The 21,991-nt window shown below is 42.5% G+C and overlaps 1 protein-coding gene and 1 long non-coding RNA gene across 2 annotated transcripts in view; one reads left to right on the top strand and one right to left on the bottom strand.

The window, feature by feature from the left end:
- The window catches only part of LOC127413267 (vascular endothelial growth factor receptor kdr-like), a 90,405-nt gene extending 78,241 nt beyond the window's left edge, over positions 1 to 12,164 (top strand). Inside the window, exons 29-30 of the mRNA XM_051650248.1 lie at positions 3,704 to 3,783; positions 7,882 to 12,164. Of these exons, the coding sequence (XP_051506208.1) occupies positions 3,704 to 3,783; positions 7,882 to 8,059 (258 nt within the window). The 3' untranslated portion in view covers positions 8,060 to 12,164. The remainder of the gene's footprint in view (positions 1 to 3,703; positions 3,784 to 7,881) is intronic.
- Positions 1 to 13,542, bottom strand: part of LOC127413283 (uncharacterized) — a 50,292-nt gene extending 36,750 nt beyond the window's left edge. The window contains exon 1 of the long non-coding RNA XR_007892562.1: positions 13,418 to 13,542. This is a non-coding gene — a long non-coding RNA (uncharacterized LOC127413283). The remainder of the gene's footprint in view (positions 1 to 13,417) is intronic.
- Positions 13,543 to 21,991: the final 8,449 nt, after the last annotated feature.

Here is a 21,991-nt window from a genome sequence, read left to right as displayed (position 1 = left end):
AGGTTCACCACCTGGTCCCTAAAGGGGTGGTGGGAACCTTGGGCACATAGCTCGGTCAGGGTCTCGGGATCACGTGAGAGTAACCTGGACCGAACTCCAGGCACGTTTTGCTGACAGAGAACGCTTGCAGGTCACCTACCCTCTTGATGGAAGTGAGCGCAGTCAGGAGGGCAGTCTTCAAGGAGAGTACCTTAAGCTCGGCTGACTGCAAAGGCTCAAAGGGGGCTCTCTGTAGACCCTGAAGAACTACGGAGAGATCCCATGAGGGAACGAGGCGCGGTCTGGAGGGATTCAGCCTCCTGGCGCCTCTTAGGAACCTGATGATCAGGTCATGCTTCCCTAAGGACTTACCGTCGACTGCGTCATGGTGTGCTGCTATGGCGGCAACGTACACCTTCAAGGTGGAAGGGGACAGCCTCCCTTCCAGCCTCTCCTGCAGGAAGGAAAGCACTGATCCGACTGCACATCTCTGGGGGTCTTCGCGTCAGGAAGAACACCACTTAGCAAACAGACGCCACTTAAAGGCATACAGGCGCCTCATAGAGGGGGCCCTAGCCTGAGTGATCGTGTCTACCACCGTGGGTGGTAGACCACTTAGGTCTTCCTCGTCCCATCCAGGGGCCAGACATGGAGATTCCAGAGGTCTGGGCGCGGGTGCCAGATGGTGCCCCGTCCCTGAGAAAGAAGGTCCTTCCTCAGGGGAATTCGCCAGGGGGGAGCTGTCACGAGGAGCGTGAGGTCCGAACACCACGTCTGGGTGGGCCAGTAGGGTGCTACCAGGACAACCTGCTCCTCGTCCTCCCTGACCTTGCACAGGGTCTATGCAAGCAGGCTCACTGGGGGAAACGCATATTTGCGCATGCCAGGGGGCCAGCTGTGTGCCAGCATGTCTATGCCGAGGGGGGCCTCGGTCAGGGCGTACCAGAGCGGGCAATGGGGAGGATTCTTGGGAGGCGAACAGGTGCACCTGTGCCTGTCAAATCGACTCCAAATCAGCTGGACCACCTGAGGGTGGAGTCTCCACTCTCCCCTGAGGGTAACCTGAGGGTAACCAACTTGAAGTGCTGCTGACTCCAGAGGAGACGGTGGACGAGTTGTGACATACAACGAGAGTGCAGACCGCCTTGGCGGTTCACATATGCTACCGTTGTCGTGTTGTCTGTCTGAACTAACACGTGCTTGCCCTGGATCAACAGCTGAAACCTCCGCAGGGCGAGCAGAATTGTCAACAACTCGAGGCAGTTGATGTGCCAATGCAGTCACGGACCCGTCCAGAGGCCGGCGGCTGCGTGCCCGTTGCAAACAGCACCCCAGCCCGTTTTGGAAGTGCTGCCCCCAGCAAAGGGACAACGTCATCGGACGTACCGGCAGGTGGGGCCTCATGGTGGGGCGGAGCTCGAGGTGCCACACCACATCGTGGCCGTGTTGAGTCTAAGGACATCGAAGCACTTACCTGGCTCCTTGTGACCACCCCCAGAACAGCCTGGGACGGGGGAGGAAGAGGCCTGTCCTCGTGACCAGTGGAGATTGTCACATCGGGGGCAGATTTGTGCCACAGCTGGGCACTCAGTGGCGGGAGACCGCCGCTGGAGTGCCAAACCTGCCAAAAGAGTGGTGGTCAGTGGTCGTGATGACGGCCGTGCACACCGGATACATGACCCAGGGAACATGGAAACCGCTCTTGCTGAGCTCTTGAGTACTGCAGCCACTTGGGCATGCAGCACAATTAAATGCAAAAGGTAACAAAAAGATGGAGAGATCTGCTTACCAGCTCCAGAGCAGCAGGTTTTGTTGTCCCTGTGTCGCCCATCTCAAGGGCGCTTTGAAGCCTTTCACGGGTTCTGGGCGGCCGCGAGACAGGTGGTGTCTGCTTGGGTGGTCCGCTGGGGCCAGGCCGAAGGGGTGGGCTGCGGCAGAGCCGGTGCAGTCACTGCAGGTGGACGCCCTTGGTGATGAGTAGACGGGGTGCGGGACCTCGCATTTACGCCAGGTGGCGGCGCTCTGTGGGCAAAGGTGCACCGCGAGCGCCTTTATCCACTGGGGGATTGCCGAATAGCCCTTGGCCTCCCCACCATCGAGGGTAGTGAGGGCGGGGAAGCTGAAAAGATCGGGACCGGGCAGTAAAAAGTGCCTCCCGCGACCTTGTCAGCTCTTCATGCACTTCCGGGAAGAAAGGAACGGGGGCGGGGCGTGGCTTTGAGCGGCGGCGCGAGCCCAGGAACCAATCACTGAGCCGCGAGGGTTCAGGGAAGAGCAGTGAGTTCCACTCTAGCCGACGCTCGCGGCTGCCCGGGAAAGCATGTCGTCATCTCTGCCTCAGCCTGTGACTGGGCAGCCGTCCCCGAAGGGAGGAGCCCAGCTGAGGTTTCCGACTGGACGAGCCCGCTCTCCGATGCTGCGCTCAAGAGCTCATCACTTTCGCGGGCTCCGAATAAGAGGTCGAACTCGCCGTGAGACGAGCCAGCGGACTCATCCGGAAGCCCGATCGGGGCAGACGACTGTGCTGGGGAATGGGAGGTCCGCAGGGGGATACCCCGTGGAGGCAGTCCCATTGGGGTCCCCAAATCGCCCCCAGTGCTAGCTGCGCTGGCCTCATACCCGTGGGTAAAAGGACCGGGGCGGGGAGCCTCTGGGGTGGCTTGCTTTCTTACGAAGGCGAGCCGCGACCGCAACGTTGCCATGGACATATCCTCGCAATGAGAACATCACCATCCACGAACGCTGTCTCTGCATGAGCAGTGCCCAGACACGAAAGACAGTGATCGTGACCGTCAGAAGGCGAGAGATAACGAGCGCAACCAGGAATAACACACAATCGGAAAAGCATCTTTAAAAAGACGCGTCTTTAAAAAGACGTTCCGTGTGTGCCGCTCTTTTAGAGAAATATACTCTTTTAGAGAAATATACTCTTTTATTTCTGCCGAAGCACCCAGGGGCATTCTCTGCAGTGCACCAGTGCAGAGGGGGGAGAAGCCGCTGAAATGCACCATCAGATCCGGCAGAGATGAATGAACAGTAGTATTCAGCTCAGCATAACCGTTCAGCTCCGAAGAGAAAATCTGAATGAGTGGTTGCATACCAACTCATTTTATACCCATATGTCCGGGGGCGTGGCATGCAAATACCACTCGCCAATTTTCATTGGCCTTTTATCAAAGACCAGAGGTGTCTCAGGCTCCCAAGAGTGACACCTAGTGTCACTACATCGACACAACGTCGAGTGAGTGACAGATAGGGAACTATTTATGCCATTAATTTTGAAGACATCCTCACTATGCAACATTAATTACAAGTGCCTAAAACTTTTGCACAGTACTGTATATACTGTATATATTGACATTCCAAACCAAAACAAAGATAGCCCAACTCAGATAGTGGAAGACAAATAGTAAAAAAAAATCCTTAAATTCCAAAAGACTTAAAATTGTGAAGTTATGTTAATTGAAATAAAACAATTAAAAACAATTTAAAATAGGCTCTGCATATCAGTTATCAAACACTTAAGAAAAAATTATCTGTATCTGTCGTAAAAAAAAAAAAAAATTGTATCAGTGTACCTCTACTGCAGTGCCACATTGAGAAATAATGCTTAGATAAAAACACAAATGTATTGCCTTTCTCTAGCAAACTGTATTAGGTTCTACATTAGTAGACATGCATCTGTGGTTAAATGACCTGAGTCAATGTTTTTGGTGGTTCACAGGGGGGACAGTCTGACAGTGGGATTGGTCTATCTTCAGATGACCTGAAGACACTAAATCGACTGGAATCACTGGCTCGAGCGTAAGTAAGGATCATGTTGTAAACCCTTTGCCTGGCAGAATCCAAAACCACAGGAATGGGTAGGAGACCCTGGAGACCCTCCTACTAGGCTGGAATGTAGATGCCACAATTGTCAAACAGTTCCCTCCCCAGCACCACACAACTCCAGTCCCTACCCTTTTCTTTGAGATGTGCCTGTGCGAGAGTAACTCAGACAATGGCATAGGGGAGAGATATGGTCTAAGGTGACAATACAAGCAGCCAGACAACAAAAGCAGAGCTGAGCATGTGACTTGTTAAAATGGCAATGAGGTTTGTTGACTAGCATCTTTGTTTGTGCCACCTGGGTTGTAACGGCCTCTGACTCCATCGCTGAAACAGTGAGGCTACAAATATGGCACATGTCCATTCCATACGTAACTTGCAATTAATTGCCCCTTTATTTTGGCTGAGAAAGTATTTGGAAATGTCTTTATTTTGACACTGACATTACATTTTGGATTAGTCAGTTTGCTCTTCTCAGTGTTCTTTAGTCTTTGCAGTTTTATAATTGCAGTGACCAAAATATATTATTTTTAGGGTCCAAGTATTTTTGCTACAGAGTGTAGACTGAGAATAAAATTGAACATATTGAAACACTTGAATGTCTAATGAAAAAAAGTGAAAGCTCCTAAAAGACATGATCAGGTCTTTCCTAATAATTTAATAACCGCAGACTAGTTCTTGGGCCTGAGACAACATTACTTGTTCATAAAAGGGCCCCAGGGCAAATGGTGCTGAAAACTAAAGCGAAAGTGGCCTTTAAGTTATTAATGGCAGGCCTTTGGGCTGGATTAGCCTTGGTTTTGTTGGACCGACTGAGGTCCGAGAGGCCATTTATGGTCTTCCACTGCAGCAAATGGCATGGTTTCTCTATAAAGGTTATCCTCAAAAATTAGACAAATATTGGGCATCTTGTACTGACTGGAGGTTTATGACTCAGAATTGGATCGGTGAAGTGGTAAACTCACTAATTGTGTTCACACTGTTTAGAGGTGTTAGGTCTAAACATGTGATCCTTCGGCATTAGATAAGGACAGCTGGTTAAGGGTTACACCACAGTGCCAGAGTTATATTAGATGCCTAGTTAAATAACCCAATTATATGAACTAAAAATAAAACATCCTTAAACTTGTTGGTCTTGTTAAAGGAATAGTTCACAATTTACCCACGCTCGTGTCGTTTAAAACCTGTATGACTTTTTCGTATGCTGAACACAAAAGAAAATTTTTTAATGAATATCCTGGTCTGTTTATTCAAAATGTTGGGGTATGTAAAAATATAGATTTTCTGATGCATCACGAGAATCTCAATATCGATTCTTAAATCCCAAATCTGTGCGCAACCCTCTACACAATGAGAGGAAATCGCTCGCATTTGCAAATGTATATATCTGGCAACTGATTGGTAAATGTTCAGATTTCACTCACCAGTAATTGTGTAATAAAGTGGTGGAGTATTCAGCAGCGAGATCATTTCACTGCGTGTTATACAAAAGTTGTTCCGTGTAATTCGTGTCTAAAGATGAGACCCACGCAACCGATTTGTCATTGAAAAATGTATCTTTTAATACCCTTTCTGTTCTTTACAGTCAGTTGTTGATCAAAAACAACAAAAAATAAATATTTAATTCTAATCAGACATAGCACAGATGAGATGAAGCTATTCAAGTCTCTCTCGTTTACATGCACTCATCTACAGACACTCTTTACTTAACAGCCGGTTTTCTTAAAGAGACAGTACTGGGTTTTAGAACAAATCAAAGAAAATACTTGTAAATAGTACAAATTATGCAATAAAACAATAGATATATAGCAAAATATAATATATGCAATATAATATCTTATTTATTTGTTGAATACATGGATTTGTTCATTTTTAAAAATCTAAAATGTGACCAAAATGATGAAAATCTAATAAAATATCATTTGTAAAATTTCTATTTTCTTAATGTACCTAGTTATAACATCCCCTGTATAATTAACAACATTAGCTGGGAGAGAATATCTTTGATATGTAAGCAAAAAGGACATTATGACTGAAATATACCCATATGAATCAATATCGAATCGAATTGTAAATTAGAGGTAAATTCAGCAAAAACATAAATACAGCAGCAGGGGAGATCAATATTACAGAGCCACATTTGATTACCAATGAACATACAATCAACAGACTTTGATTTTCAACAAACACTCTTACTCTCGTCTGTCTGCACTCCCCCATCATTCCATTTACAGCACCCTCCTCATCACAGCTCTATAGGATAAAAAGTCAGGCACAGCCTGCAACCGGTTGGCAAAGCCATGCGAAGGTTGCCATGGTCACAGTCATGAGAAAAAAAAGCCACTCAGAGCATGTAGAGACTGATGTATATATTGTAAAGAGGCAGCCCCTGGAGAGGACCCATTTAATCACTGCCACCTTTGACCTTCTACAGCTTTATTGGTCTGTCCAAGCCTCCCTGTAATGTCCCCTCTGCATTGTGCTGCTGAATTCCACCTGGTACTCCCACATTTAGTATGCACATATGCAGAGTGCTTGCCTTGGCATTGACAGCTCTGCTTCACACTGTTGTGCTACTCAGAGACCTCAAATGTTCAGACCCAAATACATGCCAATCTATGTTGTAAAGATTTTTACTGCAAATTATCGCCTCTTGAACCCCTGTGGACTAATAGCATTGCAAACTCAAGGTTTCTCTCCAGGGTGTATGACCCAGTGAACCCTGATGAAGAGAGTTATTGAAACCCATAGCAACACAAAGAAATAAAGGGCAAAGTTGGCATATACAATAAAAAGTGACACTATTAAAGGGATAGTTCACCCAAACATGACAATTCTGTCATTATTTTTAACCTCATGTTGTTCCAAACCCATAAGACATTCTTTCTTCTAAAGAACACTTAAAAAAATTAAAGAATGTTGCAATTACACATTTCCATAGAATAGCAGATGACAGTGACTCATTTTAAAGGGATAGTTCACCCAAAAATAAAAAGGCTCTCATCATTTACTCACTTTCATGCCATCCTAGATGTGTATGACTTACTTCTGCTGAACAGAAAGATTTTTAGAAGAATATTTAAGTTCTTTAGGTCCATAAAGTGCAAGCTTTCAAGCTCCAAAAATCACATAAAGGCAGAATAAAAGTAATCCATATGACCAGTGGTTAAATCCATGTCTTCTGAATCGATGCAATCACTTTGGGTGAGAAACAGATCAATATTTAAATCTTTTTTTACTATAAATCTCCACTTTCACTTTCAGAATGTTAAAGTAAAAGTAGAGATTTATATTAAAAAAGGTCTTAAATATTTATCTGTTTCTCACCCACACCTATTATATTGCTTGTGAAGATATGGATTTAACCATTGGTAATATGGATTGCTTTTATTCTGCTTTTATGTGATTTTTGGAGCTTGAAATGTCTGGTCACCATTCACTTGCATTTTATGAACCTACAGAGCTAGGTGAACTATTCCTTTAAAGCTTGAAAGCACCCAAAATGTCACAATAGTCCATGTGACATGTGCGTTCTGTTTCAAGTCCTTTAAAGGCATACGATCACTTTGAATGATTATGAAATTAGGAAATTTAAGTCGTTATTCACTTTCGAATTAAAATAAAATATTTTATCAACTCATGTATACAGAGACCAAATCCAGTATGTCACATTAACAGTGTTAAACATCAAGAGAAGCACAAGAACCAATAAGGTTTGATGTTATTGACGTCTCCCTATATTTGATTTGGGCTTTGTATACATGAGCTGATCATTTTGGGGTGCTTTTTAAGCCTTAAAGTAAGTCACTTTAAAGCTTAAAAAATCAGCTGCTCTTGTATGGAAACCTGCGGTCACAAAATGTTTTAAAAAATATATATCCTTTTGTGTTCTGCCACAGTCAAATGGGTTTGGAATGACATAAAGGTTAGTAAATAATGACAGAATTGTCTCTTATAGATGAACTGTTCTTTTAACCAGGAAAATTATTTTAAATACATGTGAAATGCAAACTTCATACATAAGGAATTGGATACATGTAAACCTGTTTTTTTTTCTGTTTTTATATTCCACAGGATGAAGAGCAAAAGTAAAGAGTCAGTTCTGTTGGAGGGGGAAAAGGAGAAATACCCATCATCTGTTCCTTCACTGGACTTGAGTCTGGAGGACTCCTCACTTGATCCGGAGATGGAATGTCATAGCCCACCGCCAGATTATAACTATGTGGTTCGTTACTCCACGCCACCTGTCTGAATAGGTCTGCACTAATACCACCAGAAGTCTCACCAGGTTCCAGAGGATCTGATTAGTTGGGTCCATTCTGTCACTGCACATTAGATATAACAGATGTTTGTTTCACTTTTTTCCTGTTTTATCTTTTTTATGGTCTGAAAAGATTGCATGGATGGTCCAAATGGTCATTTCGGTAGAACATTTTCAAGATTTTTTACCTCTTGTTTTTCTGAGCACTTTTTCAAAGTAGTGTATTTCAGGTAGTGTATGAGTACAGTAAAAATAAAAAATAAAAATCCACTGGGCTGCCACTCAGTATCACTGTGACAGTCACAGATACAGCTATGGACCACCTCAGGTATTCCGGTCATCTACTGTGAACACAATAAGCACAACTTAATACAGTAACGGCACTGCTTTCCCCAGTGAAATGGCAGATTCTTCATACAGAGTGGTCATTTAATCATTCGTTCAGTCTTTAGAAAAATAGGAACAAATATTTTTATATTACTTCATATTTTATTTCTAGACAAATGTATTATTGAAATGAAAACTGGAATTCTGTTCATGTGATACTGTTTGTTTGTTTTTTTACAAAAAACTGATTCATTTTTAATATATATATATTTCTTTTAATCAGATTTCACTCACATTTTACTTTAAAACAATTTTTTAAGGCAACTGTCAGGCAAAGGGTGTGTTCACACTTGTATTTCAGTTCTCTTGGTCCTCTTGGTCCGGACCAAAAAAGAAAATGATACATTTAGTCCTGGTTCGCTTAGCGTTCACACTGGCATTTTTAACACCGAACCTAAAGATACGAAACAAAAGGCATCAGGAAAAAGTCACAACCTGATTGGACAGATTTTATGATGTATATTTTGTGACAGAACTTTCCGAACATCCAAAACAATGCTGGCTGCTGGGCGAAATACACTCGTTAGATTTATATATGTATATATAGTGGTATTTTTACCAGCTGAGAACAAATGAAGAGCTAATAAAATGTGTAAAAGAGTCAAAACAGCAGCAGGAATTCCTCCGTTGCACACACAAACGAAGATATGCTGCAAGGACGGCAGACGGTGGTTCAACGCCTGTACCGAACTGTAATGGGCAACATAGCTCCTATGATGAGAAGAACCAGGTATGCTTGAGGTCAGTATTAGGCAATTTACTTCCTGTTTTTGGTCCGTTTAGACGTCTTTGGTCCATGTTGCGTTCATATATCAATCGAACCACACCAGAGTTCATTTGGAAGCGTTCACACTTGTTCAAATGAACCGCACTAACAGAGCAATCGCACCAGAGTTCGTTTTAATCAAACCAAACCTGCCAAGTGTGAACACACCCAAAGTGTCAAACAAAAGAGCACAGATCATGAATCATTGAAAGTGCAGTCTGAAATGTAAATTGCAGAACACATTGACCAGTGACACCCGGGTTCCGCCACGCCTATCTGAGGGTCACTTTCCTCTTGCTCAGTGAAACTAAAATTAATAATTTCTGTTTCCTCATATAGTATTTTTATCTGGCAGAAGATCATGCTTTTGTCTTAAAGGAATGCAGATGAGAAACATTTATCTTTTAATCTGGTTTAAGAATGTTCAAGATAACTTCACTGGCCAAGTGTAATGTCTTTGAGTGTGTAGGGCAGGGCAGAATGTCTTATGGGTGCAGAACATCCAGTCCATTACTGTGAAAGTGTCTTAGAAAGCTTAAATAATTTAATAAGACACATATTTTCTCAATTATTGATAAGATATGGACCACAATAAAAAGGCCTGGCTTTATTCAACAATAGTTACACTACATGGTGTATTTTCCGTATTTTATGCTGTTTACACTACTGTATACAAAACACATAATATATTGTGCAGCTGTTATCCAGGAAAGTACTCTGTAATTCATTCAGTAGCTTATTGTGCTAAAATACTACTAAAGCTTGCAGGGCAGGCTGAAGGAATACTAAGAACATATAAAACTGTCAACAGGCTGGTCTCTACATATAAATAATAATTCATGATCATTTTAGTAAAAGCATGTGCACACATGTAGACCTAATCAGTATTAACTCTGTAACAATTATATATGAATTACACCAACACTGTGGGATGGGATGGGTGGGAAATCCAGTTTGAACATTAAATTTGTTAATCCTGATTTGATATTGACTTTGAAGGAAAGCTGTTACCCCGTATCATTGCTAACCATTATTATATTTTAGGTCCCAGAACTGCATTCAACTAGTGGACTGTTTTCCAAAAAGAATTTAAAAATAAATAATGTACAGTGCTGTGAAAAAAATATTTGCCCCCTTCCTAATTTCTTCTATTTTTGTGTATTTGTCATGCTAAATTGTTTTAGACCTTCAAACGAGATATAATATAAAAGAAAGGCAACCGGAGTAAACACAAAATTCAGTTTTCAAATATATATATATATATATATATATATATATATATATATATAATATAATGTATATATATATATTATTATTATTATTATTATTATTATTTTTATTGAAGCAAAAAAGTTATCCAACACCTAAATCACCCTTGTGAAAAACTAACTGCCCCCTTAAACTTAATAGCTGGTTCTGCCACCTTTAGCAGCAACAACTTCAACCAAATGCTTCTGATAACTGGAGATCAGTCTTTCACAATGCTGTGGTGGAATTTTGGCCCACACTTCTTTGCAAAACTGCTTTAGTTCAGGTTTCGAGCATGAACTGCCCATTTAAGGTCCTGCCACAGCATCTCAATCATGTTCAAGTCAGGACTTTGACTAGGCCACTCCAAAACTTTAATTTAGCTTCTTTTGAGCCATTCAGAGGTGGACTTCCTATGCTTTGGATCACTGTCTTGCTGTATCATCCAGTTGTGCTTGAGCTTTAACTCACGGACTGATGACCGGACGTTCTCCTATAGGATTTTCTGGTAGAGAGCAGAATTCATGTTTCCCTCAATTATTGCAAGTCAACCTTGCCCTGAAGCAGCAAAGCATCCCCACACCATCACACTATCACCACCATGCTTGACCGTAATTATGATGTTCTTTTTGTGGAATCCTTTGTTTGATTTATGCCAGATGTAACTGAACCCCTGTCTTCCAAACAGTTCCACTTTCGACTCATCAGTCCACAGAACATTCTCCCAAAAGGTTTGAGGATCATCAAGGTGTGTTTTGGCAAAATTTATACAAGCCTTAATGTTCTTCTGGGTTAGCAGTGGTTTTTGCCTCGCCACACTTTCATGGATGCCATTTTTGGCTTGTGTATTTCTGATAGTGGAGTCATGAACAGTGACCTTTATTGATATGAGAGAGGCCTGCATTTCCTTTGGATGTTGTCCTTGGCTATTTTGTGACTTCCTGGATGAGTCATCACTGTGCTCTTGGTGGAATTCTGGAAGGTCGGCCACTTCTGGGAAGGTTCACTACTGTGCCAAGTTTTCTCCATTTGGAGATAATGGCTCTCACTGTGGTTCTTTGTAGTCCCATAGCCTTTGAAATAGCTTTGTAACCCTTCCCAGACTGATGTATTTCAATCACCTTTTTCCTCATCATTTCTGGAATTTCTGTCAACCTTGGCATAGTGTGCTACTGGGTAAGACCTTTTAGCCAACTTCATGCTGCTGAAAAAGTTCTATTTAGGTTTTGATTTGATTAAACAGGGCTGGCAGTAATCAGGCCTGGGTAGTCCAGCTGAACCCCATTATGAATGCAGTTTCATAGATTTGGGGATTTAGTAACTTAGGGCAAATACTTTTTCACACAGGCCCAGTTGATATTGGATAAACTTTTTGCTTCAGTAAATAACATTATCATTTAAAAACTGTATTTTGTGTTTACTCAGATTGCCTTTGTTTTATGTTAGATTTTGTTTGAACTTTTGAAAAACTTTTGTATGAAATATACAAAAAAAACAGAAGAAATCAGGATGGGGCAAATACTTTTTCAGAACATTGTATATGCTGCCAAATGATACTTTCAATAATGGTATTATTGTTGACTGACTGGTATTTGTGAAGTAAAATTGTATGCACTGATATTTTCTACATTTTTGTATTATAACTGTATTTTAATATTAACCAAGCATAAATAAAGATATATATATTTATATGTAGCACCTTTTCAGAGTCATGATTTCATGCAACCTCATTTGTAGTATTCACACATATGCCTGTTTTGTGGCTAGTACATCCAATAAGTAATTAAAAAAAATTCCAGCACAACTATTCAGCTAGCTATCACAGGAATTTTGGTTGGAGATGGTTAGACTGTGTTTCATCTTTATGCTCTCTTCCTCCCACTCCTAGACCACTAAAACACATTTCCTGAGCAGGGTGAGGTGACGGCAGTCTGTCTGTTACTGGGACAATACCTCTGTGAGCAAGAAAAGGAAGGTTTTCTCAATCATTCCCAACACAACTGTTGGAGAACTCCAAACAGTAAACTTCCTAAGGGCCAACAGTCTCACCCAGTTTTGGCACTAAGCGTGCCCAGAAGGCTGAATCTTGTGCTGTCTTTGCTTGTCATATTGGAGGTGTTACACAATGTCACAATACAATGTTAACAGCACACAGAGCAAGATTTGTAAAAAGCTTTCAGCTGATTTTGGACTTTTTTTACTGGCTTATAGTACGCAGGTTGTCAGACATGTTAACTGATTCAGGAATATGAACTATAAACAAACAAGGGAAGGATGTTGGGAGGGTTAGGGGTCATCATATTCTGGCTACAAGCACAAACGTGGCATTCACGCACACCTAATATTTTTTCCACACTCACAGGAAGAACATACATTCTCTTTGCTTTGCAGCCAATCACTGAGAGTTTTCCGACTTCCTTTGCTCAAAAAGGGCATGATAGGAATAGCACTGCTCATGCCTAGTTTTCTATGACAATAATTTTTCTTTCCATTTTATTTAGATACAGTACTAATTTAAATCTGCATATTACATTGTTTATTTATTGTTATTGGAAACAAGTCTGCTGATAGTAACTATTAAATGAGATAAAATGTTCAAAGTGTAGTCTTTCTTCTCAGACAAGGCAGGTGCAGATTATAAACAAAATATAGTTTCTCCGGAACCACGTGAAACATATAACGATAGAATGACATGGCTAATGAATAATTTACAAACAGCAAACTATGTTAAAAAAGTGAAAACAAATGTTGCAAATTGGTGGAGAAAAATATAACTGTCAAATGAACACTTTTGTCAGGATTAGTTTGGCCCCTTCCCCATTACTGTGGGTTTATGCTTTGTATTGTATACCACTTTATACATAACTTCATGTACTATAAAAACCTGCAATTGTTACCTTAAAAAGTGATAGTTCACCCAAAAATAAAAATTCTCATCACTTACTCACCCCCATGCCATCCCAGATGTGTATGACTTTCTTTTCTGGCCATAAAATGCAAGTGAAAGGTGGCCAGAACTTTGAAGCATAAAGGCAGCATAAAAGTAATCCATATGATTCCAGTGGTTAAATCCATATCTTCAGAAGCGATATAATAAGTGTGTGTGAGAAACAGGTCAATATTTAAGTCCTTTTTTACTATAAATTCTCCTCCCTGCCCAGATGCACAGAGAATGTGAATCGCCAAAAACAAAAGAAGAATGTGAAAGTGAAAGTGGAAAGTGAAATATTGATCTGTTTCTCACTACACCTATCATATCGCTTCTGAAGATATGGATTTAACCACTGGAGTCATATGGATTACTTTTATGCTGCCTTTATACGCTTTTTGGACCTTCAATATCGGACCACCATTCACTTGTATTGTATGGACCTACAATATTCTTCTAATAATCTTTGTGTTCAGCAGAAGAAAGTCACACATCTGAGGTGGTATGGCGGTGAGTAAATGATGAGAGAATTTTAATTTTTCGGTGAACTATTCCTTTAAGGAGCTCTTTCTACCTGATTTAACCCTTAAAATGAGTGCATGACTTTATTTTGCCGAACACAAACAAAGATTTTTAGAAGAATATTTCAGCTCTGTAGGTCCATACAATACAAGTGAAAGGTGATCAGGCCTTTGAAACTTCAAAAAGGAGATGAAGTCAGCATAAAATTAATCCATACGCAGGGTTGGGGAGTAACAGAATACATGTATTTGATTACGTATTTAAAATACAAAATATAAGTAACTGTATTCCACTACAGTTACAATTTAAATCATTGATAATTAGAATACAGTTACATTCAAAAAGTATTTTGATTACTGAAGAGATTACTTTGCATTTTATTGTCATTTGTTTCATTTAATATTTAGTCCTTTCAGATGGAAAACATTTATACATATAAATGATGCGATCCAAAGTGCATTTGAACAGCGGTGAAACACTTTCTTATGATGTGTTACATTCATACGAGCAGACAGAGAAGTAAGTTTGAAGTAAGTTTGGAGCAGAAGAAATATAAATAAACCTTGTGTAAATTGTCAGCTTTACGCTAAGCTAAAATGCTATTTCTAGCCATTTTACATGCACACGTTATCAGGCACGATCATATTTTTTTATCAAGAAAATTCACGTTAGATCATAATCTCTATTTTTCTAGTAAAACTTTTGATATTAGAGCAAAAATATTATTCTTGATGATCATTTTTGTGTTGTTTTCCTGTAAAAATATCTAAAAATCCTTAAAACAATATAAATTTGATTTATCTTGTTATAGAAACAACACTGCATAAGATATTTATGTTTTTCAGAGAATGTATTTTTAATATGTGTATTTTGTCTTACTGTACTGGCAGAGATTTTAGTCAAAACAAGTGAAAAAATCTACCAGTGCTGAAGAAGTAATCCAAAGTATTTAGAATACGTTACTGACCTTGAGTAATCTAATGGAATACGTTACAAATGACATTTTACAGCATGTATTCTGTAATCTGTAGTGGAATACATTTAAAAAGTAACCCTCCCAACCCTGTCCGTACGTCTACAGTGGTTTAATCAATGTTTTCTGAAGCGATCCAGTTCGTTTTGTGTGAGAACAGACCAAAATATAACTCCTTTTTCACTGTACATCTTGTCCTTGGAGTCTCTAGGCCAAATCATGATTTCAAGCTTGATTACACTTCCTAGCGCTTCACGCACGCGCAGAGTGCAAGATGGCGCAAGGAGACTTCTGTTAAGATGTACAGTGAAAAACAAGTTATATTTTGGTCTGTTCTCACCCCAAACCAACTGAATCGCTTTAGATGACAGTGATTAAACCATTGGAGTTGTACTGATTACTTTTACTACGACTGTCTGTGCTTTTTGGAGCTTTGAAGGTCTGGTCACCATTCACTTGCATTGTATGGACCTACAGAGCTGAGATATTGTTTTAAAAATGTTTAAAAAAAAGTCATACCCATCTTAGATGGCATGGTGGTGAGTACATTTTCATTTTTGGGTGAACTGACCCCAATGCATTAACACTGATTCGGTGATGTTAAATAATATTTTTGACTTGAATTAAACCAGTTTATACATACATAAATGTTACTACATGAAGCACATATTTAGCGCAAATCTTTTTCAGTGTAGTGTAATCTGCAATATGTATCTATGAGAAACATGTGCATCTAAATAAAGGCTCTCCATATTGGGACCTTTTTTTGTTTGTCTTGTTCAACAACAAGTGTAAATCCCTGTGTTGCCATTTCCAGAGCCCCTTCCCAAGGAAAATAGCCCCCGGTGGCAAGATGCTTCATTAATCACTAAAACAGAGGTGGCATATTGGGGCCTCTGGGACCCTGCCAAAACCCATTCCTTCAATCAGTGACAAAACAAAATGCCATGAAATCCTATCATACCCCCATACTCCTTCCTCTGTATAATTCCCATAAATGGAGTGGTCTTCCCCTCCGGTTGCAGTACACTTCCCACGCTGTGTTCCGGTGAGGGAGTGCAGGGGATAGGGGGATTGGGGTTAGAGGGAACCACATCCGTACCTCTCACCTAGACTGAGACAATGCCGTGAAATTCATTTACCACAGATTAGCAAGCCTCTGCCCGCCTTTTCCCAGAAAGGTAGCTTCCGAGACCAAAATACAAATAGTCCCAAATATGTTAATAAACTCCCATGACACCTATGAGCAGGGTCAAAGAGTTCTGCCTAAATCGCACATACTGTTTGTCTTAAAAATAGTTGAGACTTATTTGGTCTTAGACTTTGGCCTTCAGATCAAAGTAAATTATTTTCTTCCCCACAAGGTTCCAATGTCTAAAAATGAATGTTTTTTTAATCTGTCAAGAATTTTGACATTCAAAACAATTCAAAAATATCTGATCCACGGTGCTATGGGAATTTTGGACTGACACTGAACCAGAGATGGTCTAATTGTTTTCAGTATTCAGAAAAGTTACTGAGACCTTACCTGCTATTAGACGGGATAAGCAAATACTCTCTTAGTTTACATTGTAAAGAAAAACAAGATGATATTACTGATTAATTTATAAATGAATGGTAATGTGAAACTGTTGCAAATGTTGACAAAGTGTGGGATGCTGTCAGAATGAACTCAATTTGAGTGTAACCACTGAGCTGATGGGGGCTTGTGGTTGTAACTGACAGAATGTCCAAGAAAAAGCAGTCAGTTTGGATGAAGCAACTAAGCTCTCACATCTCTTTTAATTTATTTTAGCTCAAACTAAGATTACTTTACAGTAAAATCAAAACTATGCAAACATTGTGTAAAAAAGGGGCAAAGATAGTGTAATGACCTCTAAAAATGACACATATTTTTGCAACAGCACAAATAAATAGTTTCCTAATGAATATGCATTCTAATGTATACCAATATGCTTATGCACATGAAATATCATTTCTACATTCCTATTGTGTAAATCAAAAATAAATGACTCATAATTTAAACTATTTTAAGCAAAGTTTGTCCCCAAACCATCATGCATGTGGGAGACACATGCTGCTATTTCCAAGTTTCCAGGAAAGTTGTAAATCTGTCACGCTGAGAACATTCTACCCTGAGATAAAACATTCTCCCCTAGTTCAGAACTTTGCAAAGGCAGTCAATTAAAATCTCACTAAACTGAAACACCCCTCAATTACAAAAAATGCATTGAAGGAAAACCTATAGCCCTTCCACTGATGTCTATCTAAATCCATATCATAAAAACTCACAAACAGACTTATAACAGACTCTCATAACATAGAATGATAAAATATTATTATAAAAGAGAGATATTATAAAATAAAACAACATAACATAGTAGGCCAAACTAAGAGAAGTTGGCATTTATCTCCAATAAACCATCATAAACTTGAATGTTTAGACATCTCACACTAGGATCTCATTAGTATATATTACTTCTCATACAGAAAGGCTTTAGTCTAAACATTTTTGCTTCTTTGTTTCTGATTATATGGACCATATGTTCTGTTGTGACATTAAAGGAATATTTCGGGTTCAAAACAAGTTAAGCTCAAGCAACAGCACTTAAGCTGTTAAGCAGCACCAAAAAAATACAAAATTATTTCGGCTTGCCACTCCTTTTCTTTAGGTTACAAAGAAGAAGCAACAATCAAGATTACAGGGAGGCACTTACAGTGGAAGTGAATGGGGCCAATCTTAGGCTGGTTTAAAAGCAGAAATGTGAAGCTTATAATTTTATAAAAGCACTTACATTAATTCTTCTGTAAAGAAAAATCATGTATTAGTTGAGCTGTAAAGTTGTTAAAATATACGTTTTTTTTTAGGGTTTTAAGGTAATGGCCTTTCGTTGTCATGGCAACAAAGTTGTTAAACTGGATACAACTTTATACAGAAAAGGTTAATATGTTAACATGCTATTTTATCACACTAAAATCATGTTAACACACAATGGAAGTGAATGGGGCCAATCTGTAAATGTAAAAAAACAACAACAAAAAAACACTCACTATTTCAAAGGTAAGACGTAAACAATATGTAAGTCCCACACTGTAACCCAGATTTTTATTTTTAGTTTTAAGAAAAGTAGGGACAAGTAAAAAAAAAAATTGTAATCAACATTATGCCACAAATGCTGTCGACTGAGTTTATGTAACTTGTATAAAGTCCGGAATATTCCTTTAATGCCGTAGTAATTACCAAATCTAAACATATAGACCAAAGTGGCAAAATGAGTAAAGTTACAGTAGGCCCTCTGTTGCTCATATAGCATATCCTTGATGCAGAATTTACTGGCTGAATTTTGTTAATCTATTTCCATTTCAGATTATTGAATATGGAGATATTATATTATATTACATATGAGATATTATATGTTCATAGTCAAAGGCCGGTTATGAAGGGATTCTTACGGCAGGTACACCTTTAGCTCAACATTGGGTACTACTTTATTACAGAATTTAAGTATGTCAGACCACAGTCAAAATCACTCTTTAGCTTATCAGATTAAAACCTAACCAAAAGGTATCAAAACAAACCCACCTCCACTCCCTTAAAAACAAATATAGATGGAAACAAAATAGTAAAGATACATGCCAAAGCAAAAATGGCTAACCAAAAATGTAAACCATAATAGATCATTTCCTTGCTACACCATTTCTGAAAAAAATCACCGGCTCCGCCGCAGCCCGCTCCTTAGGCCCGGCCCCGGCGTGGATCCCACCACAGGAAGCAGATGCCACCTGTCTCAATGCCGCCCAGAACCCGTGAAAGGCTTCAAAGTGCCCTTGAGACGGGCAACCCAGGGACAACGAAACCCGCTGCTCTGGAGCTGGTAAGCAGATCTCTCCATCTTTTTGTTACCTTTTGCATTTAATTGCGCTGCATGCCCAAGTGGCTGCAGTACTCAAGAGCTCAGCAAGAGCGGTTTCCTTGTTCCCTGGGTCACGTATCCAGTGTGCACGGCCATCATCACGACCACCATCCACCACTCTATTTGGCAGGTTTGGCGCTCCAGCAGCGGTCTCCCGCCCCTGAGCGCCCAGCTGGGGCACAAATCCGCCCCCGATGTGACAGTCTCCACGGGTCACGAGGACAGACCTCTTCTTCCCCCGTCCCAGGCTGTTCCGGGGGTGGTCACAAGGAGCCAGGTAAGTGCTTCGATGTCCTTAGACTTAGCACGGCCACGATGTGGTGTGGCACCTTGAGCTCCGCCCCGCCGCGAGGCCCCACCTGCCGGTACGTCCTATGACGTTGTCCCTTTGGTCCCCCTTGCGCGGAACTTGGACGCATGGCTTGCGCTCTCCAATCCGTCGCTAGGGCTGGTCCGGACCATCCGACTCAGCTACGCAATTCACTTCGCTGGGCGTCCGCCCAGGTTCAGCGGTGTCCACTTCACCTTGGTGAAGGACGAAAACGCTGCTACCTTGCGCGGAGATCGCTACCCTCCTACGGAAGGGTGCGATAGAACCTATCCCTCCAGCCGAGATGAAGGGGTTTTTCAGCCCCTACTTCATCGTACCGAAAAAAGGTGGTGGGTTGCGGCCAATCTTGGACCTGTGAGTACTGAACTAGGCTTTACATAGACTCCCGTTCAAGATGCTGACGCAAAACGCATTCTGGCGAGCATCCGGCATCAAGATTGGTTTGCGGCGGTAGACCTGAAGGATGCGTACTTCCACGTATCGATCCTTCCCCGACACAGACCCTTCCTGCGGTTTGCATCTGAGAGTCAGGCGTATCAGTACAAAGTCCACCCTTTCGGCCTGTCCCTGTCTCCTCGCGTCTTTACAAAGGTCGCAGAGGCAGCCTTTGCCCCGTTAAGGGAGGTGGGCATTCGCATTCTCAACTATCCGATGACTGGCTAATCCTAGCTCATTCTTGAGACATGTGCGCACACAGGGACCTGGTGCTCTCACACCTCAACCGACAAGGGCTTCGGGTCAACTTGGGTCAATTTCTTTTCTCGGTTTGGAGTTGGACTCAGTCTCCTTGACGGCGTGCCTTACGAACAAGCGCGCCCAGTCGGTGCTGGCCTGTTTGAAGGTGTTCAAACAGAAAACAGTGGCCACCCCACTCGGGTTGATGCATATGAGGCCACTTCAGCACTGGCTCCAGATTCGAGTCCCGAGATGGGCATGGCGCCACGGGACACATCGCGTGGTCATCACGCCGGTCTGTCACCGTCTTTTCAGCCCTTGGACCGATCTCTCATTTCTACGAGCAGGTGTTCCTCTAGAACTGGTCTCCAGGTGCGTCGTGGTCACAACAGACGCCTCCAAAACAGGCTGGGGCACTGTTTGCAATAGGCATACAGCCACCGGCCTCTGGATGGGTCCGCAACTGCATTGGCACATCAACTGCCTCGAGTTGTTGGCAATTCTGCTCACCCTGCGGAGGTTTCAGCCATTGATCCAGGGCAAGCATGTGTTAGTTCAGACAGACAGCACGACAAAACGGTAGCATATGTCAACCGCCAAGGCGGTCTCTGCTCTCGTTGTATGTCACAACTCACCCGCCGTCTCCTCCTCTGGAGTCAGCAGCACTTTAAGTCGCTGCAAGCCACTCACATCCCGGGCAACCTCAACACTACAGTGGACACGCTGTCATGGCAGGTTACCCTCAGGGGAGAGTGGAGACTCCACCCTCAGGTGGTCCAGCTGACTTGGAGTCGATTCGACAGGCACAGGTGCACCTGCTCGCCTCCCAAGAATCCTCCCCACTGCCCGCTCTGGTACGCCCTGACCGAGACCCCCTCGGCATAGACGCGCTGGCACACAGCTGGCCCACTGGCATGCGCAAATATGCATTTTCCCCCAGTGAGCCTACTTGCACAGACCCTGTGCAAGGTCAGGGAGGATGAGGAGCATGTCGTCCTGGTAGCACCCTACTGGCCCACCCACGCGTGGTTCTCAGACCTCACGCTCATCGCGACAGCCCCCCCACCCCCGGCGAATTCTCCTGAGGAAGGATCTTCTTTCTAAGGGATGGGGCACCATCTGGCACCTGCGCCCAGACCTCTGGAATCTCCATGTCTGGCCCCTGGACGGGATGCGGAAGACCTAAGCGGTGGTAGACACGATCACTCAGGTTAGGGCCCCCTCTACAAGGCGCCTGTATGCCTTTAAGTGGCATCTGTTCGCTAAGTGGTGTTCTTCCCATCGGGAAGACCCCCAGAGATGTGCAGTCGGATCAGTGCTTTCCTTCCTGCAGGAGAGGTTGGAAGGGAGGCTGTCCCCTTCCACCTTGAAGGTGTACGTTGCCGCCATAGCAGCACACCACGACGCAGTCAACGGTAAGTCCTTAGGGAAGTACGGCCTGATCATCAGGTTCCTAAGAGGCGCCAGGAGGCTGAATCCCTCCAGACCATGCCTCGTTCCTTCATCGGACCTCTCTGCAGTTCTTTAGGGTCTACAGAGAGCCCCCTTTGAGCCTTTGCAGTTGGCCGAGCTTAAGGCACTCTTCTTGAAGACTTCCCTCCTGACTGCACTCACTTCCACCTGCAAGCGTTCTCTGTCAGAAAAACGTGCCTGGAGTTCGGTCCGGGTTACTCTCACGTGATACTGAGACCCTGACCAGGCTATGTGCCCAAGGTTCCCACCACCCCTTTAGGGACCAGGTGGTGAACCTGCAAGCGCTGCCCCAGGAGGAGGCAGACCCAGCCCTGTCGACGCTGTGTCCGGTGCGCGCTTTACGCATCTATTTGGATTGCACGCAGAGCTTTAGAATCTCTGAGCAACTCTTTGTCTGCTTTGGTGCACAGCGGAAAGGAAGCGCTGTCCCCAAGCAGAGGATCACCCACTGGCTCATTGACGCCATAACTATGGCATATGTCGCCCAGGACATTCCGCCCCCGGTAGGGTTACAAGCCCATTCTACCAGGGGTGTAGCGGCTCCCTGGGCCCTGGCCAGGGGTGCCTCTCTAACAGACATTTGCACAGCAGCGGGCTGGGCAACACCCAACACCTGTGCAAGGTTCTACAACCTCCGGGTGGAACCGGTTTCGTCCCAGGTGGTGGCACGCAACACAAGCGGATAGGCCCGGGATAGCTGGCCAG

This window comes from Myxocyprinus asiaticus, chromosome 22 (genome assembly GCF_019703515.2).
Source record: "Myxocyprinus asiaticus isolate MX2 ecotype Aquarium Trade chromosome 22, UBuf_Myxa_2, whole genome shotgun sequence".
NCBI classification, from domain to species: domain Eukaryota; kingdom Metazoa; phylum Chordata; class Actinopteri; order Cypriniformes; family Catostomidae; genus Myxocyprinus; species Myxocyprinus asiaticus.
Note: the sequence above shows the minus strand (reverse complement) of the source record. Positions and strands in the feature narration are given on the sequence as shown.